The 21,743-nt window shown below is 44.3% G+C and overlaps 3 protein-coding genes and 1 long non-coding RNA gene across 7 annotated transcripts in view; 1 reads left to right on the forward strand and 3 right to left on the reverse strand.

Annotated features, from left to right (window-relative positions):
• Positions 1–11,018, forward strand: part of LOC107660275 (UBX domain-containing protein 4-like) — a 13,718-nt gene extending 2,700 nt beyond the window's left edge. Inside the window, exons 3-13 of the mRNA XM_016449559.1 lie at positions 437–465; positions 866–984; positions 2,199–2,271; positions 2,449–2,557; positions 4,229–4,283; positions 4,349–4,513; positions 4,653–4,771; positions 6,185–6,287; positions 6,381–6,512; positions 6,923–7,128; positions 10,331–11,018. Coding sequence (XP_016305045.1) covers positions 437–465; positions 866–984; positions 2,199–2,271; positions 2,449–2,557; positions 4,229–4,283; positions 4,349–4,513; positions 4,653–4,771; positions 6,185–6,287; positions 6,381–6,512; positions 6,923–7,128; positions 10,331–10,469 — 1,249 coding nt within the window. The 3' untranslated portion in view covers positions 10,470–11,018. The remainder of the gene's footprint in view (positions 1–436; positions 466–865; positions 985–2,198; positions 2,272–2,448; positions 2,558–4,228; positions 4,284–4,348; positions 4,514–4,652; positions 4,772–6,184; positions 6,288–6,380; positions 6,513–6,922; positions 7,129–10,330) is intronic.
• On the reverse strand, positions 7,232–9,584 carry LOC107660279 (uncharacterized). 4 transcript variants are annotated; one of them, XR_001630982.1, is made up of 4 exons: positions 9,566–9,584; positions 7,955–8,157; positions 7,856–7,866; positions 7,232–7,789 (listed from the first exon to the last, which is right to left on the reverse strand). It is a non-coding gene; the product is annotated as an uncharacterized LOC107660279 (long non-coding RNA). The 4 variants fall into 4 exon arrangements; XR_001630983.1 differs by lacking the exon at positions 9,566–9,584 and having other exon boundaries at positions 7,232–7,657; positions 7,702–7,789; positions 7,955–8,220; XR_001630984.1 differs by lacking the exon at positions 9,566–9,584 and having other exon boundaries at positions 7,302–7,345; positions 7,570–7,789; positions 7,955–8,220.
• A 620-nt stretch (positions 11,019–11,638) lies between the features above and the next one.
• Positions 11,639–18,478, reverse strand: LOC107660273 (poly [ADP-ribose] polymerase 14-like). Its single transcript, XM_016449558.1, has 20 exons — positions 17,916–18,478; positions 17,765–17,834; positions 17,534–17,638; positions 17,367–17,429; positions 17,113–17,289; positions 16,853–17,016; positions 16,738–16,768; positions 16,499–16,603; positions 16,184–16,246; positions 15,872–16,048; positions 15,615–15,787; positions 15,360–15,471; positions 15,159–15,278; positions 14,963–15,025; positions 14,526–14,705; positions 14,263–14,442; positions 13,546–14,181; positions 13,051–13,205; positions 12,434–12,608; positions 11,639–12,353 (listed from the first exon to the last, which is right to left on the reverse strand). Exons 1-20 carry the CDS (start codon positions 18,435–18,437, stop codon positions 12,058–12,060), a joined length of 3,567 nt encoding a protein of 1,188 aa, XP_016305044.1. The 5' UTR covers positions 18,438–18,478; the 3' UTR covers positions 11,639–12,057.
• Positions 18,479–18,481: 3 nt separating this feature from the next.
• Positions 18,482–21,743, reverse strand: LOC107660285 (uncharacterized; the record flags this gene model as incomplete). Its single annotated transcript, XM_016449570.1, has 7 exons — positions 21,361–21,743; positions 21,084–21,250; positions 20,674–20,719; positions 20,223–20,438; positions 19,765–20,001; positions 19,226–19,462; positions 18,482–18,708 (listed from the first exon to the last, which is right to left on the reverse strand). Coding segments are annotated over exons 1-7 (1,302 nt in total), but the record flags the coding sequence as incomplete, so codon positions are not given.

Genomic DNA, 21,743 nt, shown 5'->3' on the forward strand with positions numbered 1-21,743 from the left:
GTGTGTGAGGGAGTGTGTGTGCGTGTGTGTGTGTGTCCGCGAGCGAGTGAGTGTGTGTGCGAGTGAGTGTGTGCGAATGAGAGTGTGAGTGTGCGTGCGTGCGTGCGTGCGAGCGTGAGTGTGTGTCTGTGTGTGAGTGGGTCTCTGTGTGTGAGTGTGTCTGTGAGTGTGTCTGTGTGTGCGAGTGAGTGTGTGTGTGCGAGTGAGTGTGTGTGTGTGCGGCGAGTGTGTGTGAGTGAGTATGAGTGTGTGAATGCGAGTGTGTGTGTGCGTGTGAGTGCGCGAGTGCGAGTGCGCGAGTACGTGTGCGCGAGTGCGTGTGTGTGAGTGAGTGCGTGCGAGTATGAGTGTGTGTGTGAGTATGAGTGTGTGTGAGAGTATGAGTGTGTGTGTGTGTGCGTGTGAGTGTATGTGTGCGTCTCTCTTGTTCCTGCAGTGAAGCGTGTGTCCAGTTCTCTCAGATCTGTATCCTTTGCTGCTGTTCTGAGGAGGAATGTTGACTGTGATGCTCTGAGGGTGCAAGAGATGCACCTAAATTACACTCACTCATGCCTGTATGTGGAATAACACACTGCCTGCTTTATATAACAGGGGTTTTAATCTTTCAGATGCCATGGACAATCATTCTCATTCTTATCCATTCACTATAGTATTCACTATACTGTTAGATGTATTTATTTATTTATATCAGTTGTTTATTTTAATTTATATAATCACATTTTTCATTTAGTTGTTACATTTTTAGCGCTCTTTTTTTTAATCTAAACACCGATAGCTTTAGGCACACAGTCTGAAGGAAGTGTTTATAGTGTTCAGAAGGGTTTAGTGTAGATCAGATTGTGTCTTTAACTCTGAGCCGGTCCAGATCCGGTGGTGTGCATCCCGTCCAGCTTCTTCATCGGAGAGAACGGCGTTCCTCTGGAGGTGATCGCAGGCAGCGTGACGGAGGACGAGCTCCAGCGCAGGATCAGCAGAGTCACGCAGGTCAGCAGATGCTACTCGACGCTAACACTCGCTCGTTCAGCTAAACATTAGTTTGACAGTCGTATTAGTGGAACAGAACTGATTGAGTGAATGTTTTGAGACTCTGGAACCCAAGTGAGTTTAGTTAGTGTGCTGTAGGAGCACAGCTGTAGTTATTTAACAGATCTTTGACACGCGTGTGGCGTCAGTGTGTGCTTTGCTCGCTGTATTGTGCTTCTGTTGTCAGAGCCGTTTCTGACCGTTCTGGCGCGCACACACATGCATTAAATGAACAATACCTGCAATAATACAACAGTATTTTTTGTAATAATGTAGCAGTAGCCTTATTTTTTTAAATAAAACATCGACATGTTTTATTAAGTCACCATATATTAAATATATTCAATTATTGTTTAGTTTTGGCTCCTTGCCACTGTTGCCTTTGACTTGCTTAGTAGGGGACGCTTAATTTCTGACTTGATTGCACAGAAACTATTGGAAGAGTGCTGATGACATCACTGAATCATCAATGAACTGACTTTAGCTGAAAAACTGACTGTTTTCTATTGTGCTCTTGCAGTATCAGCACACGTTTTAACACTGTAAAGCTGCTTCGACACGATCTGTATTGTATAAAGCACTGTAGAAATAAAGCTGACTTGACTTTATTTAACATTCTAGGTCAATTAAATTAATTACCAAACAATAATCACAATCATTTGTTTGTTTAGATACACAAGTATGAATATAGTAAATCTTGCCATATAATTCTGTTATAAAATAAAGGCTTTGATACGATTATTTATATTTCATATGAGATAGATGTGTATTACTGTACGCAACACTTCATGTTTTCTGTCTAAAATTTGGTTGTGGTATCTAACTCAATACTTCACGTTATTTAATTTTTTAAATACATACACAAAATTACACAAAATATTTGAATTTTTGATTGCCGATTTTCTTGTAACATTTTTAAAGTTAGATTTTTCTTATGGTAATATTCTGTTGCTTAAATGCTTCAGTTAACATGTCAACGCTGGTTTCTCTCTCTCACACACACCCACACACACATCACACACACTAACACACACTCACTCTCACACACTCGCGCACACACTCTCTCTCACACACACACACACTCGCACACTCACTCTCACACACTCACACACACTCTCTCACACACAACACACACACACTCTCACACACACTCACACACACACTCTTCTGTCCAGATGCACACGCAGCAGATTGAAGGCGCACAGATGAACGCAGAGGGAGCTGATCACGGCTCCGCCTCGTCTAAAGGTGATGACACACCTGCTCTGATTGGCTGCAGGATGGTTTGGTCACGTCTGTGTTTGCATGTAGTTTCAGTCGTGATGTGCACTGACGCTCTGCTTCAGGAGTCGTTAACATGCATATGAGAGAGATTTCCATGTTCTGAGTTTCATTGAGCACTGGACGGATTCCTCTGTTCCCCAGAATCCCTGTCTGTGCCGCTGGAGGAAGACCGAGCGTCGGGTCACGTGACTCCAGCTGAAGATGAAGGCCTGCCGTCAGAAGACCAGGCCCAGGATGACAAGGTGGAGAGGTGAGCGGAGCATTTAACTACACGGCTTCTGTAGAGATGGACTGACACTAATAGATGATAAAAAACCCACATTTAAAGCACAGATTGAACAGAAAACACAGCAGAAATGAGCAGAGCATCCAAATCAATGTGCAGATCATTTCACAGATATACAGTCGAGTGCATAAGTTTGCACCCCCATAGAATCTGCAAAATATTGTCAGTCTGTTTGTGTTTTTTCTTGCCCTGCTGAATCTGTTAGTCTGAGTAGTCCACAAGACACCATAATGACAGCGTGTGTTTTCTGGATGATCCACGGCTGTTTGTGTGTTTGTCCTGATCAGTGAAGCTGTTCTTCAGGAAAATCCTGCAGCTGCTGTATGATGATGAGATCACAGACACAAACAAAACTCTGAGTATCATCTTTCACAGATCTGATGCTAACATACCTATCAGATTTAGTGACGAGTTCTTCCTTAAAGGGGTGGTTCATTGAGATTTCACTTTTTTAATGTTAGTTAGTGTGTAATGTTGCTGTTTGAGCATAAACAATATCTGCAAAGTTACGAAGCTGAAAGTTCAATGCAAACGGAGATCTCTATCTCTCTCTCGCTCTCTCTCTCATTCAGCTCAGCTCCAACAATGAACTGTTCCAATTATACACTTATTTTCACATAGCTATGAGAAGCATTAAACATGGACGCGCGTGCAGTTGCCGTACTGTATTAAAGCTTTAATCAGGAGAAAACCGTATATTAAAAGCTAACAGAAGCAGTAGCATTTACAAATAACAGCGTATCTAAAAGTATGAGACAACAACAAACAAAAAACATAGGCCTACCATTAAAAGCCGTGCTTGCACAGGTTCTGCACGATCCTCTTCAATAATATCCTCTGCTTCTCAATCGGGCTCAAACTGATAAGCGATATTAACGACGCCGTTGTTTACAATACAACCGGAGCACATGCCGCTGAGGAGAGGGCGGGACGTTTAGATGCGCACTAGAGGCGGTTTAGCCACTCACAACACACTGGGCTAGCTAACCAATCAGAGCCCATCGCCTATTTCTGAGGGCGGGGCTTCATAAAAGCAGGAAAAGATCAGGGTGTTTCTCAGAGAAGGGACAGAGTGGTGTGGAATAAAGGTAGATTGTGAAAAAGAATGCGTTTTTTTAAAAGCATTAACACATGTTAGACTGCACCCCATAAACACAATCAAGCCTAGTAAACAACCACCGAAACATTCTTTGAAGGCGACTGATATAAAGCATCTTCACCTCAGTGTTTTTGTGTTGTTTTGCAGTGCAAAAATCCTAATTCTTAAATCAAGATACATTTGCTTGAGAAACAAAAGGACATCAGATATTGAGTCTTGTTTTCTGAGAAACGTCTCAAAATTGTGGTCAGAAAAATCAACTTATTTTAAAGCGAAACTATTCTATTTTTCTGACCCCATTGGCAGATATTTGTTCTTTTTTTTTAATCATGAACTCACTTCATCTTGATCAATTTTTCAGAACGCAAGACCTAATGTCTTCAGTCATTGTGCTTCTCCAGTAAACATATCCTGATTTAAGAATCTTTAGATAATTGTGCTAAACTACAGAGGAACACCGTTTGGCTGGTAACTTCAGCAAAACGTCCATTTTCATTTTTCATGATGTATCCGTTTTTATTCATTTTCTTTTGTAGATTAACAAAGAAGCTGGAGGAAAGACGTGAGCAGAAGAAGAAAGCAGAAGAAGAGGTAATTCTGTCGTAACATCCATGTCCACTAGAGAATGAAGAACACGCATGACATCTGTCTCACAGGTGCAGCTGAAGAAGGAGGTGGAGAGGCGTAAGACAGGGAAGGAGATGCTGGACTTCAAGAAGAAGCAGGAGGAGGAGAAAACCAAGCGTCTGCTGGAGGAGAGGAGTCGAGAGAAGGCCGAGGAGCGAGCGGCTAGAGAGCGGGTCAAGCAGCAGATCGCTCTGGTACTCCTCACACTGTCAGACGCTGAGAGCGCGTTATACAGTGAACATCACAGCCATTCACTGTACAACACGACCTCGAGTGCTTTCATGCTAAACATGTTCATGATAACAGTAGAAGATCTCATGCTTTCGTCCGCAGGACCGCGCTGACAGAGCGGCCCGTTACGCTCAGAGCCAGCAGGACTCGGAGGCGACCCGACTAGCAGCGCTGCAGGCCAAGAGAGACGCCGAGAGAGACGGCGCGCAGCGAGAGAGGAGGTGACACACTGCTGAACATCAAACAGCTGTTCAGAACCTTTAGGATTGTGTGCATTGTGCCATTTGTGACCATTTATCTCCGTTCCTCCCTGGAGCTTAAAGGGGTCATATGATGCGATTTCAATTTTTCCTTTCTCTTTGGAGTGTTACAAGCTCTTGGTGCATAAAGAAGATCTGTAAAGTTGGAAAGACTAAAGTTTTTTGTCTTGTCGCTCCGGGAGACGGCATCAACAGTATGTGAGAGGCGTAAAATTTTCCGTCTCACGCTTGAGGTATTCAGCCAATCACAACACACTGGATAGCTGGCCAATCACAGCACACCTCGCTTTTTCAGAACGATGAGCTTTGTAAAAATCGACTCGTTTCAAAAAGGCGGGGCATAGAGGAGAAACAATAATGTACAGTATGTGGAAAATAATGTTTTTTTAACTTTAAACCACATAAACACATTTCATTACACCAAATACACAAAATAATGTTCTTTTTAGCAGCATCATATGACCCCTTTAATACCCTTATTTACTTCAGGGTCGTGTAGCTCTTATCAGGTACTGTTCCCAAAACACAGAGAATGAGTGCAGCTTCTCAGAGAGACAAAAGGAGAGAAGCTCAGACCCTATTCAGCTTTATTCTTTAACATACAGACATAGAAAACAACCTAAATGTTCCGAGAGGCCCTGCTGACCTCTGTGACCTGAGAGGAGTGAACAGAAGTTTAACATATGGAGAGGCCAGGAAAAACACATTTCAATAACATCATACACTTTAGTGTCTACTACTAGTATATGGTAACTCATAACTTTATTCAATCAACTAAAACATAAGAGGTTAAATACTGATTAATAACTGGATTGATTATCACTCCGAAGGATATATGTATGAAATATATAAATATAAAAAAACCAACGTGGATCCAGAGTTCCACTCATTCAAGGCGAGTTACGAAAGTTGCTTTTGAGTATGATTTGTATTGATATTTTGTGAAATCATTGTGTCAATGTTTTTATGCTTCTATTTTATCTTGTGAAGCACTTTGAACTGCATTCATGTATGAAAATATTATTATTGAATGAATAGGAATTATTGTTATTATTATTATTAAAATCAGACCACAAATCTTAGATACACTGAAATGAAAATTCTGGACAGAACCTGTCAAAAGAGCTACAGTGTTTTTTCTCTGCATCCCTAATAAGTAATTCTAGACACTGGTTTAAAATAAATCTGCATAAATTAAGTTCAGTACAACAAATGCTACAGTTATGCACAAATACTTTAAGGTAAGGATTTTTTATAGAGTATGATTTTTTTAAACCGAATTGTAAATTGTAAAAGGTTTCCGCACCGATGAGTGCATTAGCAGGCTGTGAGCTGACCGCTAGCCTTGACGATGTTTTTCTCTGCTGGTCGCAGTGCGGTTGCCAGGATACAGTTCCGTCTGCCTGACGGCTCGTCCTTCACGAACCAGTTCCCATCAGAGACGCGCCTGCTGGAGGCCCGACAGTTTGCTGCTCAGGTTGGTGTCCATGATTATATGATTTTTGTCTAGCAGTTGTCAGAAGCTCTACACAGTCGTGTGACTCTCATGAACCTTAATGTCTTCATGCAGGAGGTTGGGAACCGATACGGTCAGTTTTCACTGGCCACTATGTTCCCCAGGAGAGAGTTTACAGCTGAAGATCTGGAGAAATCACTGCTGGAGCTGGAACTGACCCCCAGCGCCTCCATCGTACTGCTTCCTGTGAGACACTCTCACACACACACACACACACACACTTGCAAACTCATTCATACACACTCACACACACGCACCAGTTCACACGGTCAACTTGCAAACAATAACTAGTAATCTTTTCTTTAACATTTGGGTTTTAAGCAAGACATTAGTGATTTATGGAGTGAAAAATAGAGAAATCCAAAATCTCATCTGTAAAAACCTTTAATATGTCAACAAAATCAAACAAGAATCATGAACCTGACTTTAATGTTGAGATTTATCTTGTCAATGTATACAAATTAGTGCATATTCAAGTAGTTAATGCCTCATTTGCATATTTGAATATAACATTTCAGAAGCATGTAATGCAAAAGAGTGTCTAGGGTTGTTTAGTTTTAGTCACATGAATGCTCCCCTGTGATTGGTCCCTGCAGCAGTCCAGCCGCCTGTCCAACACTGTGGTGCACTCGTCTGCGGGCGGCGGCGTCTGGGCCATGCTGGGGTCGCTGCTGTACCCGCTGCTGGCCGTCTGGGGGTTCATCAGTGGCTTCCTGTTCAGCAGCCCTCCTCCACCTGCTGCCGCCCAGAACCAACACGCGACAAACGCGTACGGCTCCAGCGCAGCCGCAGAACCAAAGAGGTATGTCTGTGACCTCACTGTGATTTCAGTTACCTCACTGTAACCCACTGCTACTCCACCGTGACCCCACCGTGACCCCACCGTGACCCCCGTTACTCCACCGTGACCCCACCGTTACTCCCCCCTCACCCCACCGTTACTCCCCCGTGACCTCACCGTTACTCCCCCTTGAACTCACCGTTACTCCACCGTGACCTCACCGTTACTCCACCGTGACCTCACCGTTACTTCACCGTGACCTCACCGTTACTCCACCGTCACCTCACCGTTACTCCACCGTCACCTCACTGTCACCCCACCGTCACCTCACTGTTACTCCCCCGTGAGTAATGCCTCCCCCTCACCGTTACTCCCCCGTGACCTCACCGTTACTCCACCGTGACCTCACCGTTACTCCACCGTCACCTCACCGTCACCTCCTCACTGTTACTCCACCGTCACCTCACTGTTACTCCACCTTGACCTCACTGTTACTCCACCATGACCTCACGGTTAGTTCACCTTGACCTCACGGTTACTTCACCGTGACCTCATTGCGACATCACTGTTACTTCACCGTGATCTCATTGTGACCTCACTGTTACTCCACCGTCACCTCACTGTTACTCCACCTTGACATCACTGTTACTCCACCTTGACATCAATGTTACTGCACCGTGACCTCACTGTTACTTCACCATGATCTCATTGTGACCTCACTGTTCATTCACCGTGACCTCACTGTTACTTCACCATGACCTCACGGTTAGTTCACCTTGACCTCACGGTTACTTCACCGTGACCTCATTGCGACATCACTGTTACTTCACCGTGATCTCATTGTGACCTCACTGTTACTCCACCGTCACCTCACTGTTACTCCACCTTGACATCACTGTTACTCCACCGTCACCTCACTGTTACTCCACCTTGACATCACTGTTACTTCACCTTGACATCACTGTTACTTCACCGTGACCTCACTGTTACTTCACCATGATCTCATTGTGACCTCACTGTTACTTCACCGTGACCTCACTGTTACTTCACCTTGACATCACTGTTACTCCACCGTCGCCTCACTGTTACTCCACCGTCGCCTCACTGTTACTCCACCGTCGCCTCACTGTTACTCCACCGTCGCCTCACTGTTACTCCACCGTCGCCTCACTGTTACTCCACCGTCGCCTCACTGTTACTCCACCGTCGCCTCACTGTTACTCCACCGTCGCCTCACTGTTACTCCACCGTCGCCTCACTGTTACTCCACCGTCGCCTCACTGTTACTCCACCGTCGCCTCACTGTTACTCCACCGTCGCCTCACTGTTACTCCACCGTCGCCTCACTGTTACTCCACCGTCGCCTCACTGTTACTCCACCGTCGCCTCACTGTTACTCCACCGTCGCCTCACTGTTACTCCACCGTCGCCTCACTGTTACTCCACCGTCGCCTCACTGTTACTCCACCGTCGCCTCACTGTTACTCCACCGTCGCCTCACTGTTACTCCACCGTCGCCTCACTGTTACTCCACCGTCGCCTCACTGTTACTCCACCGTCGCCTCACTGTTACTCCACCGTCGCCTCACTGTTACTCCACCGTCGCCTCACTGTTACTCCACCGTCGCCTCACTGTTACTCCACCGTCGCCTCACTGTTACTCCACCGTCGCCTCACTGTTACTCCACCGTCGCCTCACTGTTACTCCACCGTCGCCTCACTGTTACTCCACCGTCGCCTCACTGTTACTCCACCGTCGCCTCACTGTTACTCCACCGTCGCCTCACTGTTACTCCACCGTCGCCTCACTGTTACTCCACCGTCGCCTCACTGTTACTCCACCGTCGCCTCACTGTTACTCCACCGTCGCCTCACTGTTACTCCACCGTCGCCTCACTGTTACTCCACCGTCGCCTCACTGTTACTCCACCGTCGCCTCACTGTTACTCCACCGTCGCCTCACTGTTACTCCACCGTCGCCTCACTGTTACTCCACCGTCGCCTCACTGTTACTCCACCGTCGCCTCACTGTTACTCCACCGTCGCCTCACTGTTACTCCACCGTCGCCTCACTGTTACTCCACCGTCGCCTCACTGTTACTCCACCGTCGCCTCACTGTTACTCCACCGTCGCCTCACTGTTACTCCACCGTCGCCTCACTGTTACTCCACCGTCGCCTCACTGTTACTCCACCGTCGCCTCACTGTTACTCCACCGTCGCCTCACTGTTACTCCACCGTCGCCTCACTGTTACTCCACCGTCGCCTCACTGTTACTCCACCGTCGCCTCACTGTTACTCCACCGTCGCCTCACTGTTACTCCACCGTCGCCTCACTGTTACTCCACCGTCGCCTCACTGTTACTCCACCGTCGCCTCACTGTTACTCCACCTTGACCTCACTGTTACTCCACCGTGACCTCACCGTGACCTCACTATGATCTCATTGTGACCTCACTGTTACTCCACCGTGACCTCACTGTTACTCCACTGTGAAACAAATGTCAAATTCCTCCCTCAGAGATCAGACCTATTATTAATCGTTATATATTAAATAAGTGGCAAGAAGAGTGGGATACTTGAACAAATAATAAATTACATGAAATACTTCCAGAAATTTCTAATTTTAAAACTATATTAGATCAAGTGGTATTTACCAGATGTCACATAGGTCATACAAGACTGACTCGTGCAGTTTTGCTTAAAGGTGAAGACCCTACTCAATGTATGTTTTAATGCTGGGCGGTATACCGGTTCATACCGAATACCGGTGTTTATTTTTGTTATGATATGGTTTTGCAAGGTTCGCCTCTCTGTTAAACATATTTTATTGGACTGTCCAGCTTTTAATGTACAGAGAAAACTTTTATGAAGTGAACTCACTTAAAGAGTTTAGTAAAATTTTGCCAGGAAAAGTTTCAGAATTTTTATCACGTTAATGGAAAACATCTTGTGATATAACTTGTGTTTGTTTGTTTGCTGGTTTTTATTGTATTTGTTGTACTTGTATTTTTTTAATTGTTTTTGCCACGAAAATAGCCTTTGATGCTGACATGGCATTAAATGATTATATACTATACTATACTTCACTGTGACTGTAACTTCACTGCAGCCTCACAAACTTAATTTTACCAGTCACTGTTTGGTGTCAGGTTATTGTGTGTAAGTGAGATACAGATGAGTTTCTGCTCAATTCTGCTGGTTTTGCTGTTTTCCGCTCCAGAGATACGGTTCGTAAGAGGGTTCTTGAGAAGAGGCCCGAGGACTTCAAGAAAGATGGGAAAATATACCGGCTACGGACTCAAGAAGACAACGAGGACGACAACAACACGTGGAACGGGAACTCCACGCAGCAGATGTAGCGCAGCGAGCCTCTGTGCTTTGAGTGTGTGTCAGTCTTAACGGTGGGTTTATCATTTAGGGCTTTGATTTCCATTCCCCTTCCCTCCAGCTCCACCCTGCATGGGTAAATCAGATCAGGTTAGCCTAACTCGCTTTAACAGAGATCCTCTGCGTGCCCAACACTTCAGCGAGGACGACTCCAGGCTGGAGAAGCACAGGTTCCAGGCTTTGATGCGTTAGCTGCATCTGTTATCGCCTGGATTGATTTAATACTGTAACCGCCGCTGTGAATGCGGTCTGTTGTGAATATCTGAGGGTTTGTGGCGTTTTATATGGTGGTTTTAACCCCACAGCGTCATAAACCGCCTCGGCAATAGAATGTCTTTCTACTAGTTTGAGCACAGATGCTACTTGATCCTTTAACGATAGAATAAAGAATATAATGTTTTTCAATGAAACGCTTCGACTGAAGTCATTCTTCTGTTTTGATTTTGTGCTCCTATTTAATCTTCTAGAACTGTCTATGTGTCTTCATTAATGTATAAATGTATGACACTTTAAATGTATTAATCGAGTCACAATCATTTGCAAAAATACATCCGGTTGCTACTCTCTGTTGTACTCGGTGTGATCATGTTTTGTAATTCATATTAAAGGTAAAAGTATTTTGGGTTCTCATTCCTCATTCTTTTACTGTATCATTTGCGCTTTGGTTTGAGTTCTGCTTCATGACACTTGTCTCGCAGAGATCAGAAAGTCAATCAAGGCAGATTACAAATGTGTTTATTAACATTATAAAGTTTCAGATGAAAGCAAACATTTGTGTATCAAACTATATCAAAAGGTTAAAACTGCAGAATGAAGTGCAGCTCTTTCTCCGGTAGGGCCGTCGAATGATTAATTAACAAATATAATGCAGTAAAAACATGATAATTATGATGTTTCCGTTTTAGTAACAGAAAACACATTTTAAAAACAAAGCACGAGAGCATGTGGCATGTAAAAGGCTTCCAGCAGACGGATGAAAGCATCAGAGGTCAGTGATTATCTGATGGTCAATTACATGGTTATATTCACTTCTAAAGACATTTGTTGTCTGTTCATGTGTCACATTAAAGAGAGTTGACCCAAATATGAAAATTCTGTCATCATTTACTCTCCCTCGTATTGTTCCAAACCTGTGTGAGTTTCTTTCTTCTATTGAACACAGAAGAGATCCTGAAGACTGTTGATAACCAAACAGATGCTGGTAGCATTGACTTCAATAGTGTGGAGAATAAAACACCACTATGGAAGTCAATGGGGACCAGCAACTGTTTTGGAACAACATGAGGGTGAGTAAATGCAGACAATTTTCATTTTTGGGTGAACGATCCCTTTGATGTCTTTGAATTTTTCCTTATTTGGGAGCTTTCCTTAGCTAATATTGATCTATGCAATTATCATGTAATTAAGTGATTTTTTGATTGACAGCCCTACTGAAGAATGTTATGTGTGAAAACATCTTCACGTTTTTGTCTCGGTTATATCATAAAAGCTATCTAGACTCTCCCATAATCTCTGTCAGCAGCATTCAGGGTAAATGTGCATTTGTAGAGTGCTGGAGGGCTATATGGATTTGAAGGTGATGAGGTAATCTGGATACGCTCCCGCGTCACAGAACACCACGAAGATGAACGGGTTCTTTGGGTCATCCACGGCGCAGTCGTGCAGTCCGGCCTGCGGGTCTGCAGGGTTGATCGGATCTGGCTCCTTCATTCCTTGTCTGCTTTTACACAGCGAGCCTGTCACCACTCGCGCTCGGTAGATATACTTAAGCTCTTTGTCGTCTGGGTTGGAATACTTGTCCTGGCAGGAGTACCAGGCCTCTTTAGCGAAGTAGGTGCCTTCACCGTGATAGACCGCTTCAAAACAGAGCACATGTGACGGGTCAGTATCGTGAAGCTGCAAGAGACAGGCAAGTTACGGGTCAAATGTGACGTACCGTTTCTCCCACAGAAGCTGCGGTTGAAGCCGTTCTTGTTGATTTTCTGGCATATGTCTTTGGTCGTTCCGTGATAAAGCAGGCGCTCGTTTATCTGTTTGGGGTATTTCTTATCCACGGCCTGTTTCAGCACACAGTATCTCTGCCACTGCGACTGACTCTGAATCCTGTCGATCTGAGAAATCACTTCAGACGTTAATAAAGACAGGCCTTAACTCAAAATGAAATCAAAATCAACTCTTAATTTCTTAACACAACAGCAATTTATCAGTGCATGTTATTCCAATTTGTAAATCTCTTGCTTGGCCTCTGAAACGACTTTCTTCTTTAGCTGGCATCATGGAGAAATCAAGTTAGAATATTCTGCTTTTTATGCATTTGGCAGATGCTTTTATCCAAAGCGACTCACATTGCATTCACAATGTACATTGTTTTTGATCAATTTGTGCATTCTCTGATAACTGAACTGTAGTCTACTGTTTGAGCTACAAGAATGCTTCATTTCCATATTCTGAAATAAGTCGGATTAGGGATGTGGAATGAGTTGACTTTAAGTACTGATGCTTGTGTTGTGATGTCTAAATGTCCGGTGAGATGCGAGTTAAGAGACACTTTACCTGTTGAACCTGGACGGGCTTCACATCACGGTGTATGCTGGATTTCAGAAAGGCTGTCTCTATGTTCTTGTACTCTACTGAATTTGATTGTAATGTGATTATTTCTAAATCCCGTCCATCCATTTTGGTCCACGTTGGAGGGGGATGAATGATTGCTGAGAAACAAACAAGGAAAGTTACAGAAAGAACAGTGTCTGCTATCATATATCTTCAGACGACACCCACAGATGCCTCCTCAACTAAGGAACAATATAGTGTTTAACAGCAACTACAAGCCCTCTTTTTTTTCAAAGTTTACAAGGTCAGTTTAGCAGCAGTTTGTACATTGTGCTTTTTTGTTTTATCTTAGCTATCTTTGGGAAATACGTTGTACTGCTGCTTTTGGAAGGACATAAATCCTGATCGCATAACTTTACACTCTGATGATGCTTCTGCTTCTCGTGAACACTTTTGGATCAGTTGTTCTAGTAGACTGTGGTCAGTGCCAACTCGTACCCGTATCAGAATCCCCCAGCAGAGTCCTCTTGATCCTGCAGGACTCCCGCTTGCTGTTTGTGACCTCCATCTGTTTGAAGTCCACCGTGTAGGTGTCTCCGTTCTCCTGGTACTGGAAGCTCTTTTCTTTGCGGTGGAAGGTGAGCTCGATGTCGTAGCTGATGCCGGGCTCCAGTGACTCCCAGCGTTCTCCTCTCGCCACCTCCCAGCACAGCGTCTCCCGCAGACGCTTCACCTCACCTTCACGCTTCTCTCGGTCTCGTGCTGCCTGGATGAAGCCGTTTATCTTCAGCACAGCATCTAAGACGTCGTCTCTTTTCCCTGATACTGTTAACTTATCTGAACTTGCCACCAGAACGCTGACTTGATTGGCTCGGCTGAGGGCCACGATGGCCTTCTTGTCCGTTTCAGGAAGGTCTGTGTTGTGGCTCAACTGGACGTCTATACTGAAGCACTCCTGCTTGACCAGCTCGTCCAGGAGCTTCTTGACCATGGCGAGGTTTGTAGGGGACGTCCCGTAAACATCAACGGCCATAACCGGGAACGATACAGCGGCCGTTTCTTTGGCTAGACAAATAGCTGGTCGCTGTGTCAGCACAGGGATCACCGGTTGCTGGAGGGGTTTGACCTGACGCACTGTTCAGGAAACACAAGTTAAAGTAACCGGGTTAGTTCCAGCTCATGCTTCACACTGTACGTTCATGCACTGAAACATACCAGAAGCATTTCGAGAAATCTTCTTGCACTTCTTGACAGCTTCCTGAAAGTCTGGCAGCAGTTTCACTTGGAAGATCACAAGGTGGATGTGCTTCAGGTGTTTCGGTGAGTCCTTCATAAAGTTAGTCAGAGCTTCTGTCATTGCATTGGCAACTCCTGCAGCAGCCAGGTTTCCTGCTCCTGAAGGACATTAAGCATTTTAGGATCATCCAGATACCTTTGCTTGGCTTTGTTTATCAGTATTTCTGACCGGACGAACTTACCTGTTCCAAGAGCTGGGAATGAAACCGACTGAATCTTATTTTCTTCGCACATCCTCAGAACTTTGTACATGGAGCTGCTGATGCCTTTCTCATTGGTCTGCCCAACCATATGAATGATGTGTTTGATATTTGAAAGATTTCCAGCTGTGGTCAGGATCACGCCGTCGGCGGGCTGAGGCGCTTTAATCAGGAGAGAAGAGATGAACAATTATTCTGTTAGAACAGGAGTGTCCAATCCTGCTCTGGAGGCTCACTGTCCTGCAGAATCTTTCTCTAACCCCAATTAAATACACCTGAACCAAGGTCATCAAAGGTCTTCAGGATTACTAGAATCTTCCATATGGGTATTTCGGGTCAAGTTGGAGCTAAACTCTGCAGGACATTGGCCCTCCAGGACCAGGATATTTATGACTATTGACTGAAGCTGAAGGTTGTACCTTTTGATTTGCACTCGTTCGCCACCATTTGTCCTGATGCTTTGAGAATGGCTCCTGATACACCTGCACATAAGGACATACACTAGATCTGAGCACCGCCTCCAATTACCCTGTTTCCAATTACCCTGTTCCATGAGCTGTATGTCTGGAAAATGACCGTTCATCAGGTTCGGAGCGATATCAAAAACAAACTCGCCTGTGTTCAAATCGAGGCTTGTCGTCGTGCTGTTAACAATAGCCTCGACAGTCTCTTTGGTGATGTCTCCGCAAAGCACCTTGACTTTAATCGGGCCCATCATCACCTCCACTGGGTTTGCTGGCGAAATGTAAACATTTTAAGCATGTTTGGAACACCGATAACGGCACATTTTCAAAAGGTCATCAAACGCTGCATTACCGCTGGCATCAGCTCCTTGGTCAGATGAGGAGCTTTCTTCCGTTGAGCTGTAATCCTCCAACTCATCATCTCCATCATCATCATATTCATCATATTCATCATCTTCACTCTCCTAATTGTGTTGATGTTAATTCAATGTTAAAATGCTAAAGCATTTACATTCGATATTTAATAAATCACAAGGACCCTTGAAAAGTATCCTTCATAATAGACCCATTCAGAAGTGGGTTATGGTTAAGCATGTGGCAACTCTACCTGTGACTTCGCAATCCATGTTTTGAGACCTTTCTGAAACTCTTGTAGGACGTTGTCCCGGTCAATCACAATGTAGATGAGCTTGATCACCGTTGAGACGTTTTGAGACAGATGATCTTCAAAGCCCTGCAGCATCGCACTGATTGCGTCCTCACCCTGAACGCCTCCGCCACCTTTAACAAGAGCCATCACACGGAGTGAGACATGAATCACACACGATGACCAGCACATGCCATGTTTAAGACCACCATCCGTACCGGTGCCCACGGCAGGGAAGGAGACCGTGGTGATCTGCTTCTCCTCACAGCGCTCCAGAACATTCCTCACACGTGATCTCGTCTCTGCCGCCGAGTGTGGGCCGACCATGTGAATGATGAAGTCACAATGCAGGTTTCCACCGCTGGTCACGGCTGCGACGTCATTCTGCAGTGCACCTTCAGAGCGGAATTTGTTTAAAGAAAGTCATTTATGTCTACGGCCCAATCACAGCTGTGCTGATAACCAGAATGCTCTTGCTCGTGCAGTTGATTATTAACAAAGTTTCATTATTTGGCATGTGACGTTCTCACCGTGCTTTTGGCACTCCTGCTCCACAGATGCTCCAGCTGCTTTAAATATGGCACCAGACACTCCTGGAGGACAAAGACGGTTTTGAGTTCGTCAAGGTGGGACACCTTGCCCCCCAACATGTCTCTTTGCATGTTTCGGAGTCTCTACTAATAAGCTGGTGACTTTAATCAGTGTGTTTGATTAAGGAGACATGCAAAATGTGCAGTGTTGGGGCTCCAGGAACATGGTTAAGAACCACTGTTTTAGAGTAATTAATGTGTTGATATAAAAGTGTCTGTTTTTGTGTATTTTGAGTTCTATTTGATCATACAGACCTCCTCTCAAGCTCATGTCCCTGTTGGTGGTGTTGACGATCCCCCGGACGGTTTCATTAGTGATGTCTCCTTTCTTTACCTCAATTCTGACGCTTACAATTTTGACTACAGAAAGATTTAAAATGTAAATACTAAATATTCACTCCTGAAAATATCACAACTACTACATTGAAAGAGGTTTATGATGTATTTAAAAAACTAGAGCATATTTATTTGTGGAAATGCAGATTTGTCAAAACCTTGATTTTCTGGCATCTTGCCGGACACAGGCTGGAGAAAAACAAATGTAACAAAATTAAAGCAATAAAAAGAAAAATCTGGACAATATAATTTTGTTATCCCATCAGTATTAACCTTATTCCACACTTTAAAATGGTCACGAAAGTCATCAAAGGTCTTCTGTTCAAATGCCACTACAGTGATGCTCCGGAGGCAGGATGAGTTCGGCTCCTTCAGATGTTTCTCGAGTGCTGTGAAGATAGCTTTGATCGATTCTTTCGGGGCAAAGCCACCTCGTCCTGCAGAGAACAAGATTAATGCTCAGGGCTTGATATTTCCTCACAGCGCTTTGAGAGAGTATTTTTAAATAACAGAGAAACTGCTTGCTGTCATGCCTGTTCCAATCGCAGGAATGGCCAGAGTTGTGGCTGTTTTGGCTTCGCAGAGGTTCAGAACCTTTTCCAGAGATGATGTGATGTCGGCGTTGCTGTCTGGCCCAACCATCTGTGCGATACACTTACACTGCAGCGCTCCAGCACTCGTCAGCACTGCTGCACCTGCTTTCAGAGGAGCTACACAAGCAGATGTGAATGAAATCACTCAGCACTCCCATTAGAATATAGCCATTGACAGAAAGAGTCGGAGATACCTTGCTTTTTGCATTCGTCAACAACAGATTGTCCAGCAGCTTTTAAGATGGCACCAGAGACGCCTGTAAGGAAGTTACAGTAAATATAATAACCCAAATCTCTGAGGTACCTTCAGGCTTTAGCATGACACATAAAAGTATTGATGCTGCAGCAAAGAAACTCTTACCGGTGTTAAGATCTAAACTTTTGTTGGTTGAATTCACTATAACATCCACCGTCTCTTTGGTGATGTCGCCGTTTTTCAGGCATATGGGCACACCATTGATCAGCACTGATTTAATGACCAGTCATGTGAAAAGAAAAGTACATAAGCGACTTCTAACCCTTCAGATGAAGTTTAGGAAACATGGTGACCACCAGCAGTGAAATTACAATAGCAGGTAAATCTGCACAGTACCTCTCATGTCTGATCCGTGTTTTAGCTTCAAGGATTGTAGGGGAACCGTTGTAGATGTGTCAGGAAATCCCTGTTAGAAAATAAACGGGTGATGGTTAATAAAACATGCTAAACACTGTTAATAAACGTTTGCATATAAGAGGGATCATACTAGTTCCTGGATCAGAGCGTTGTACTCCTCAACGATCTCCTCGTCTGAATCCACTATACTGATGCGTCTGATGTTTTTAGGAGAATTCTGACGGTCGCTGCAGAACTGCAGTACAGCGGCTCGGAGCGCCACGCAGCTGTCTTTGACAGAGAAGCCGAAGCTTTCACAACCGACTGCTGGGAGTGCAATCGAGGCGCATCCTTTTCCTTCAGCTTTCAGGAGACTGTTATACACGGCTGACTGAAGGTAGTGAGAGTCCAGCCTCTGTCCTTTCTGAGGCAACACGGCGTAAATGAGCGTCCCGGCGCTGAGTTTCCCAGCATCACTGAGCACCACGTCTCCAGGCAGAAGACTCTGCTGTTGCTTCTGATGAGTTTTACACACCTCTGTAATCTCGTCTCCTCCGAACTGGAGAAAGCACTGAGCCACAGGGTTACTGAAAGCTAGATTGGCATTCATTGGACAGGTCAAAGCGTCGGCTGTGAAATGGTGCAGGTCTCCTTCTGCGATGCTCAGAGTCATGAAGTTGCCTATTTTGTGTGTGAAGCTCTTTGGAGGGCCGGATTTGAGTGAAGCAGTTTGGCCTCGTTCTCCAGTTGTTTTCTGCATCGCTCATTGGTTTCAAAGAAACGGAGCAGCTCTTCACTGACAGGAACGTTCACTTTCGTGGATATTTTATCAGTCAGGGTTGGTTTTTCTCCAGTTAAAGCCTTTTGTAAACTTGAGTAGAACAGTGAAGCATGAACTTCTGTGCCGCAAACATTGTGTGTTTGTTCCACCACTGCATGCGCATCTATTAAAACAGAAAGGACAGGTAAATTTTTCAAATTAGGTTTGTTCTTTACATTTTAGCCCTTGTGCTGTGCTGAAAATCCTTTTCCTAATTTGGTGTTTCCAGTCAAAAATGACTGGCCTTTTAAATTGCTTGTAAATCTCATTATGTTATATAATCACCAAATGTTGGATTTAGGGTACGTTTACACGACAGCAATGTATTGAAATGCACATTGCTGTACAGACGACAAGGTTGTCAAAATGATCCCCGTTCACACGGATCCGTGAAAATGACTAAAAACACTTTGTAAAGAAACACTACTCATACAAGCTGACTGAATCCAAGATTTGGTGATAATAATGTGAGATTTATTTTGGGGAAAAGAAAATCCTCTAGAAGCCAGAAGACAACAGGAAATTACCACTGCACAGTATTATTATTTCTCCATAACATTTATACAATATTCACATGACTGATTTTTAGATCTGTTTGTGCTGAATCTAAATGCATGTTTCATTTCTGCAAATAATCCCACCGTCACAGTTTCCGAAGGTGATGGCCGCGCTCTTTCGTCTGTTGATCCATATGAAGGACTGGACGTCTCCTCCTCCGCTCCTCTTCTTGTTGCTGAAGTAAAGTGTGAGAACATCTTCACTGATCTGCTCCAAGTCTCCCTGGACCAGAACCGAGTCCGTCCGCTCCACACGGGTCACTCCGATGTCTCGACCCTGCAGCTGCCTCGAGGTGCATTTCCTTAGAAATGACGTCACATCTGATGATAAAATATGAAGGAAGAAAATGATCTATGCACTGAGTGTGTTTACTTTCCTCAGTGTTTATTTGAATGTTGACCACAGCAGTCTGATCAGATTCTTGTAGCATTCATTTTCACGCAATACAGAGGATTTGATTAGTCCATGTAGATAGATAAAGAAAAGAAAATATTAATGTGCACAGAAGTAGCAGACCCAAAAGACGAAGAAATATAAGCAGCGTGAAAGCAGGCGTCTCAGAAACGGAGGTCGTTCTCAGGAACACAGAAACCCAGCGGCCACCCAGAGCTTCAAAACCCACCGATATCGTGTTTGAAGCTGACAACGATCCTGTCCTCATCAAGCGTCTCCCAGGTGTGCTCTGTGGTCTTGCTACAGCTGCCGATGAACACTGAGATCATCCTGCAGTCTGTGGCTCCATCAAAGCCAGTCAAGATGAAGCGACGCGGGTCCAGCTGCTCTCCCAGACCTCCTCCTTTATACACTGCTAACGTTATACCAAACCCATGCTCTTTCTGGCCCAAAATCTCCTCTAAATCTGAGAAAGGGTCAACATTGTTAATTCTGATATTTCTGATCTCACTGATGGATTATGTTGGATGATTTTATCATGGTTTGCTTTTATTTTTCTCACTTGAGAGCTAGTAATCTAATGATAGTTTCTTTGGCCTGAGTCATATGCACAGAAATAGACTTGCCAAACCAGTTTGTTCCACGTCACATCGTGATGTAACTAGAAAACAATCTCAGGAATCATACCTGACTGGCTGCAGAGCTTCAGGATCCAGCTGTTATTTCCGTGCTTTGCTAGCTCAAACTGCTCTGTGAACTGCTCAACATACATCTGAAGGGTTTCCTTCTCAACTGAACCAGGGGTGTTAATGAGAAGATCTGGTATTTCTGAATCCTCCTCATCTTCTGTGTAATGAACAAATATGTACACGTCCAAAGTGTCGTTGTAAAAGTTTTGAAATCAGTGATTGTTGTTTTAAACACTAGGAGTGAAAAGCATTATAGCCTAACCTTTATGAGCTGTAATTGCTGTTGCAGGCTTTCTGACGGGAGAGACCTTTGTGTGACGAGTATTTCTGAATCCTCCTCATCTTCTGTGTAATGAACAAATATGTACACATGTCCAAAGTGTCGTAAAAGTTTTGAAATCAGTGATTGTTGTTTTAAACACTAGGAGTGAAAAGCATTATAGCCTAACCTTTATGAGCTGTAATTGCTGTTGCAGGCTTTCTGACGGGAGAGACCTTTGTGTGACGAGGAGGAAGTGTGTGAGTAAAAAAGAAAATAACAAATATCACTCAAGATCAGGTGCTGGTTGCATAAACTGCACAGATTAGTCTTAAAAGATCATCTAATTGTTTGAGAGTTCAAAAGATTGCTCATTGTAAAGTCAGTTACATAAAAAGTATCTCCTGAATCTGAAAAGTAAGACTGATTAACACTTGGTTAACTAGTTCTTAAGACACAGTCTTAACATAGTTTCTATGTTTATGCAACCGGCAAAAATGTCTAATTGCTTCCACGTTCTTTCAAAAGAGACGAGAATCAGGAAACTTGTGTCTAATATTAATGCTAGTAGTTGTAAGTAATGAACTGATCTGCAATGACCTGTCTGGCTGGAGCGGGCAGGCATCTCTCGGGGTTGGGTTTTGGAAGCACTGGTGGTTTGGTCTTCTTGATCGCAGGGTCTTCTGGGAGTTTCACGGTCACTTCCACTGATCCATGAGGTTTCAGATCAACTTTATGCACCCTTTTGTCAAGCACCTTCTTCAGATCTGGAAAGCAGGGGAATTTCCTGTAAAACTCCTCCATTTGTCAAGACATGTCAGTCTTTAATCAGGTCATTTATTAAATGTTGTGGTGTCAGTATTGGTTTATGACTCACCATCGTCGCTCATGTAAACCAGAAGCGCTTTTCGCTTGTCCTCGTGATGTTCTCGAATCTGCACGATCTCTCCTCCAGATCTTCTTTTATTCTTAAAATAAAGCTGGAGCTTTGATTTGACACGGTCGAAATCAGCCGGAAGACCCTCGAGAAACAGACTCTTCTCTTCCATGTTTGCGCTTCAGAGACAAACCGACAGTCGATAAACTTTCTGCCACTAAACTGTGAGATAAGTGACTGTCATCTTATCGAGTCCCGACGAGAGACGTGTTAATATCACGCGGTGATGGAGGAACCGAACCGAATCCGCCGCTCGCTGCTGCGCCGAAATCTGGCTCCGGTGCTTTCACTTTTGCTTCAGGACTGGTTCATGTGACTTCTGA

The sequence above is a fragment of the Sinocyclocheilus anshuiensis genome, unplaced genomic scaffold, assembly GCF_001515605.1.
Source record: "Sinocyclocheilus anshuiensis isolate Anshui unplaced genomic scaffold, SAMN03320099.WGS_v1.1 scaffold1269, whole genome shotgun sequence".
In the NCBI taxonomy this organism is placed as follows: domain Eukaryota; kingdom Metazoa; phylum Chordata; class Actinopteri; order Cypriniformes; family Cyprinidae; genus Sinocyclocheilus; species Sinocyclocheilus anshuiensis.

Excerpts from the sequence above, each read along its gene's own strand:
- LOC107660273 (XM_016449558.1), bottom strand. The coding sequence starts at position 18,437 with ATGACTCTGAGCATCGCAGAAGGAGACCTGCACCATTTCACAGCCGAC. Across the intron at positions 17,290-17,366 it reads TGACGAATGCAAAAAGCAAG|CTCCTCTGAAAGCAGGTGCA; the intron begins GTATCTCCGACT and ends CTGCTTGTGTAG. Across the intron at positions 12,354-12,433 it reads CAGCTTCTGTGGGAGAAACG|CGGTCTATCACGGTGAAGGC; the intron begins GTACGTCACATT and ends TCTGTTTTGAAG.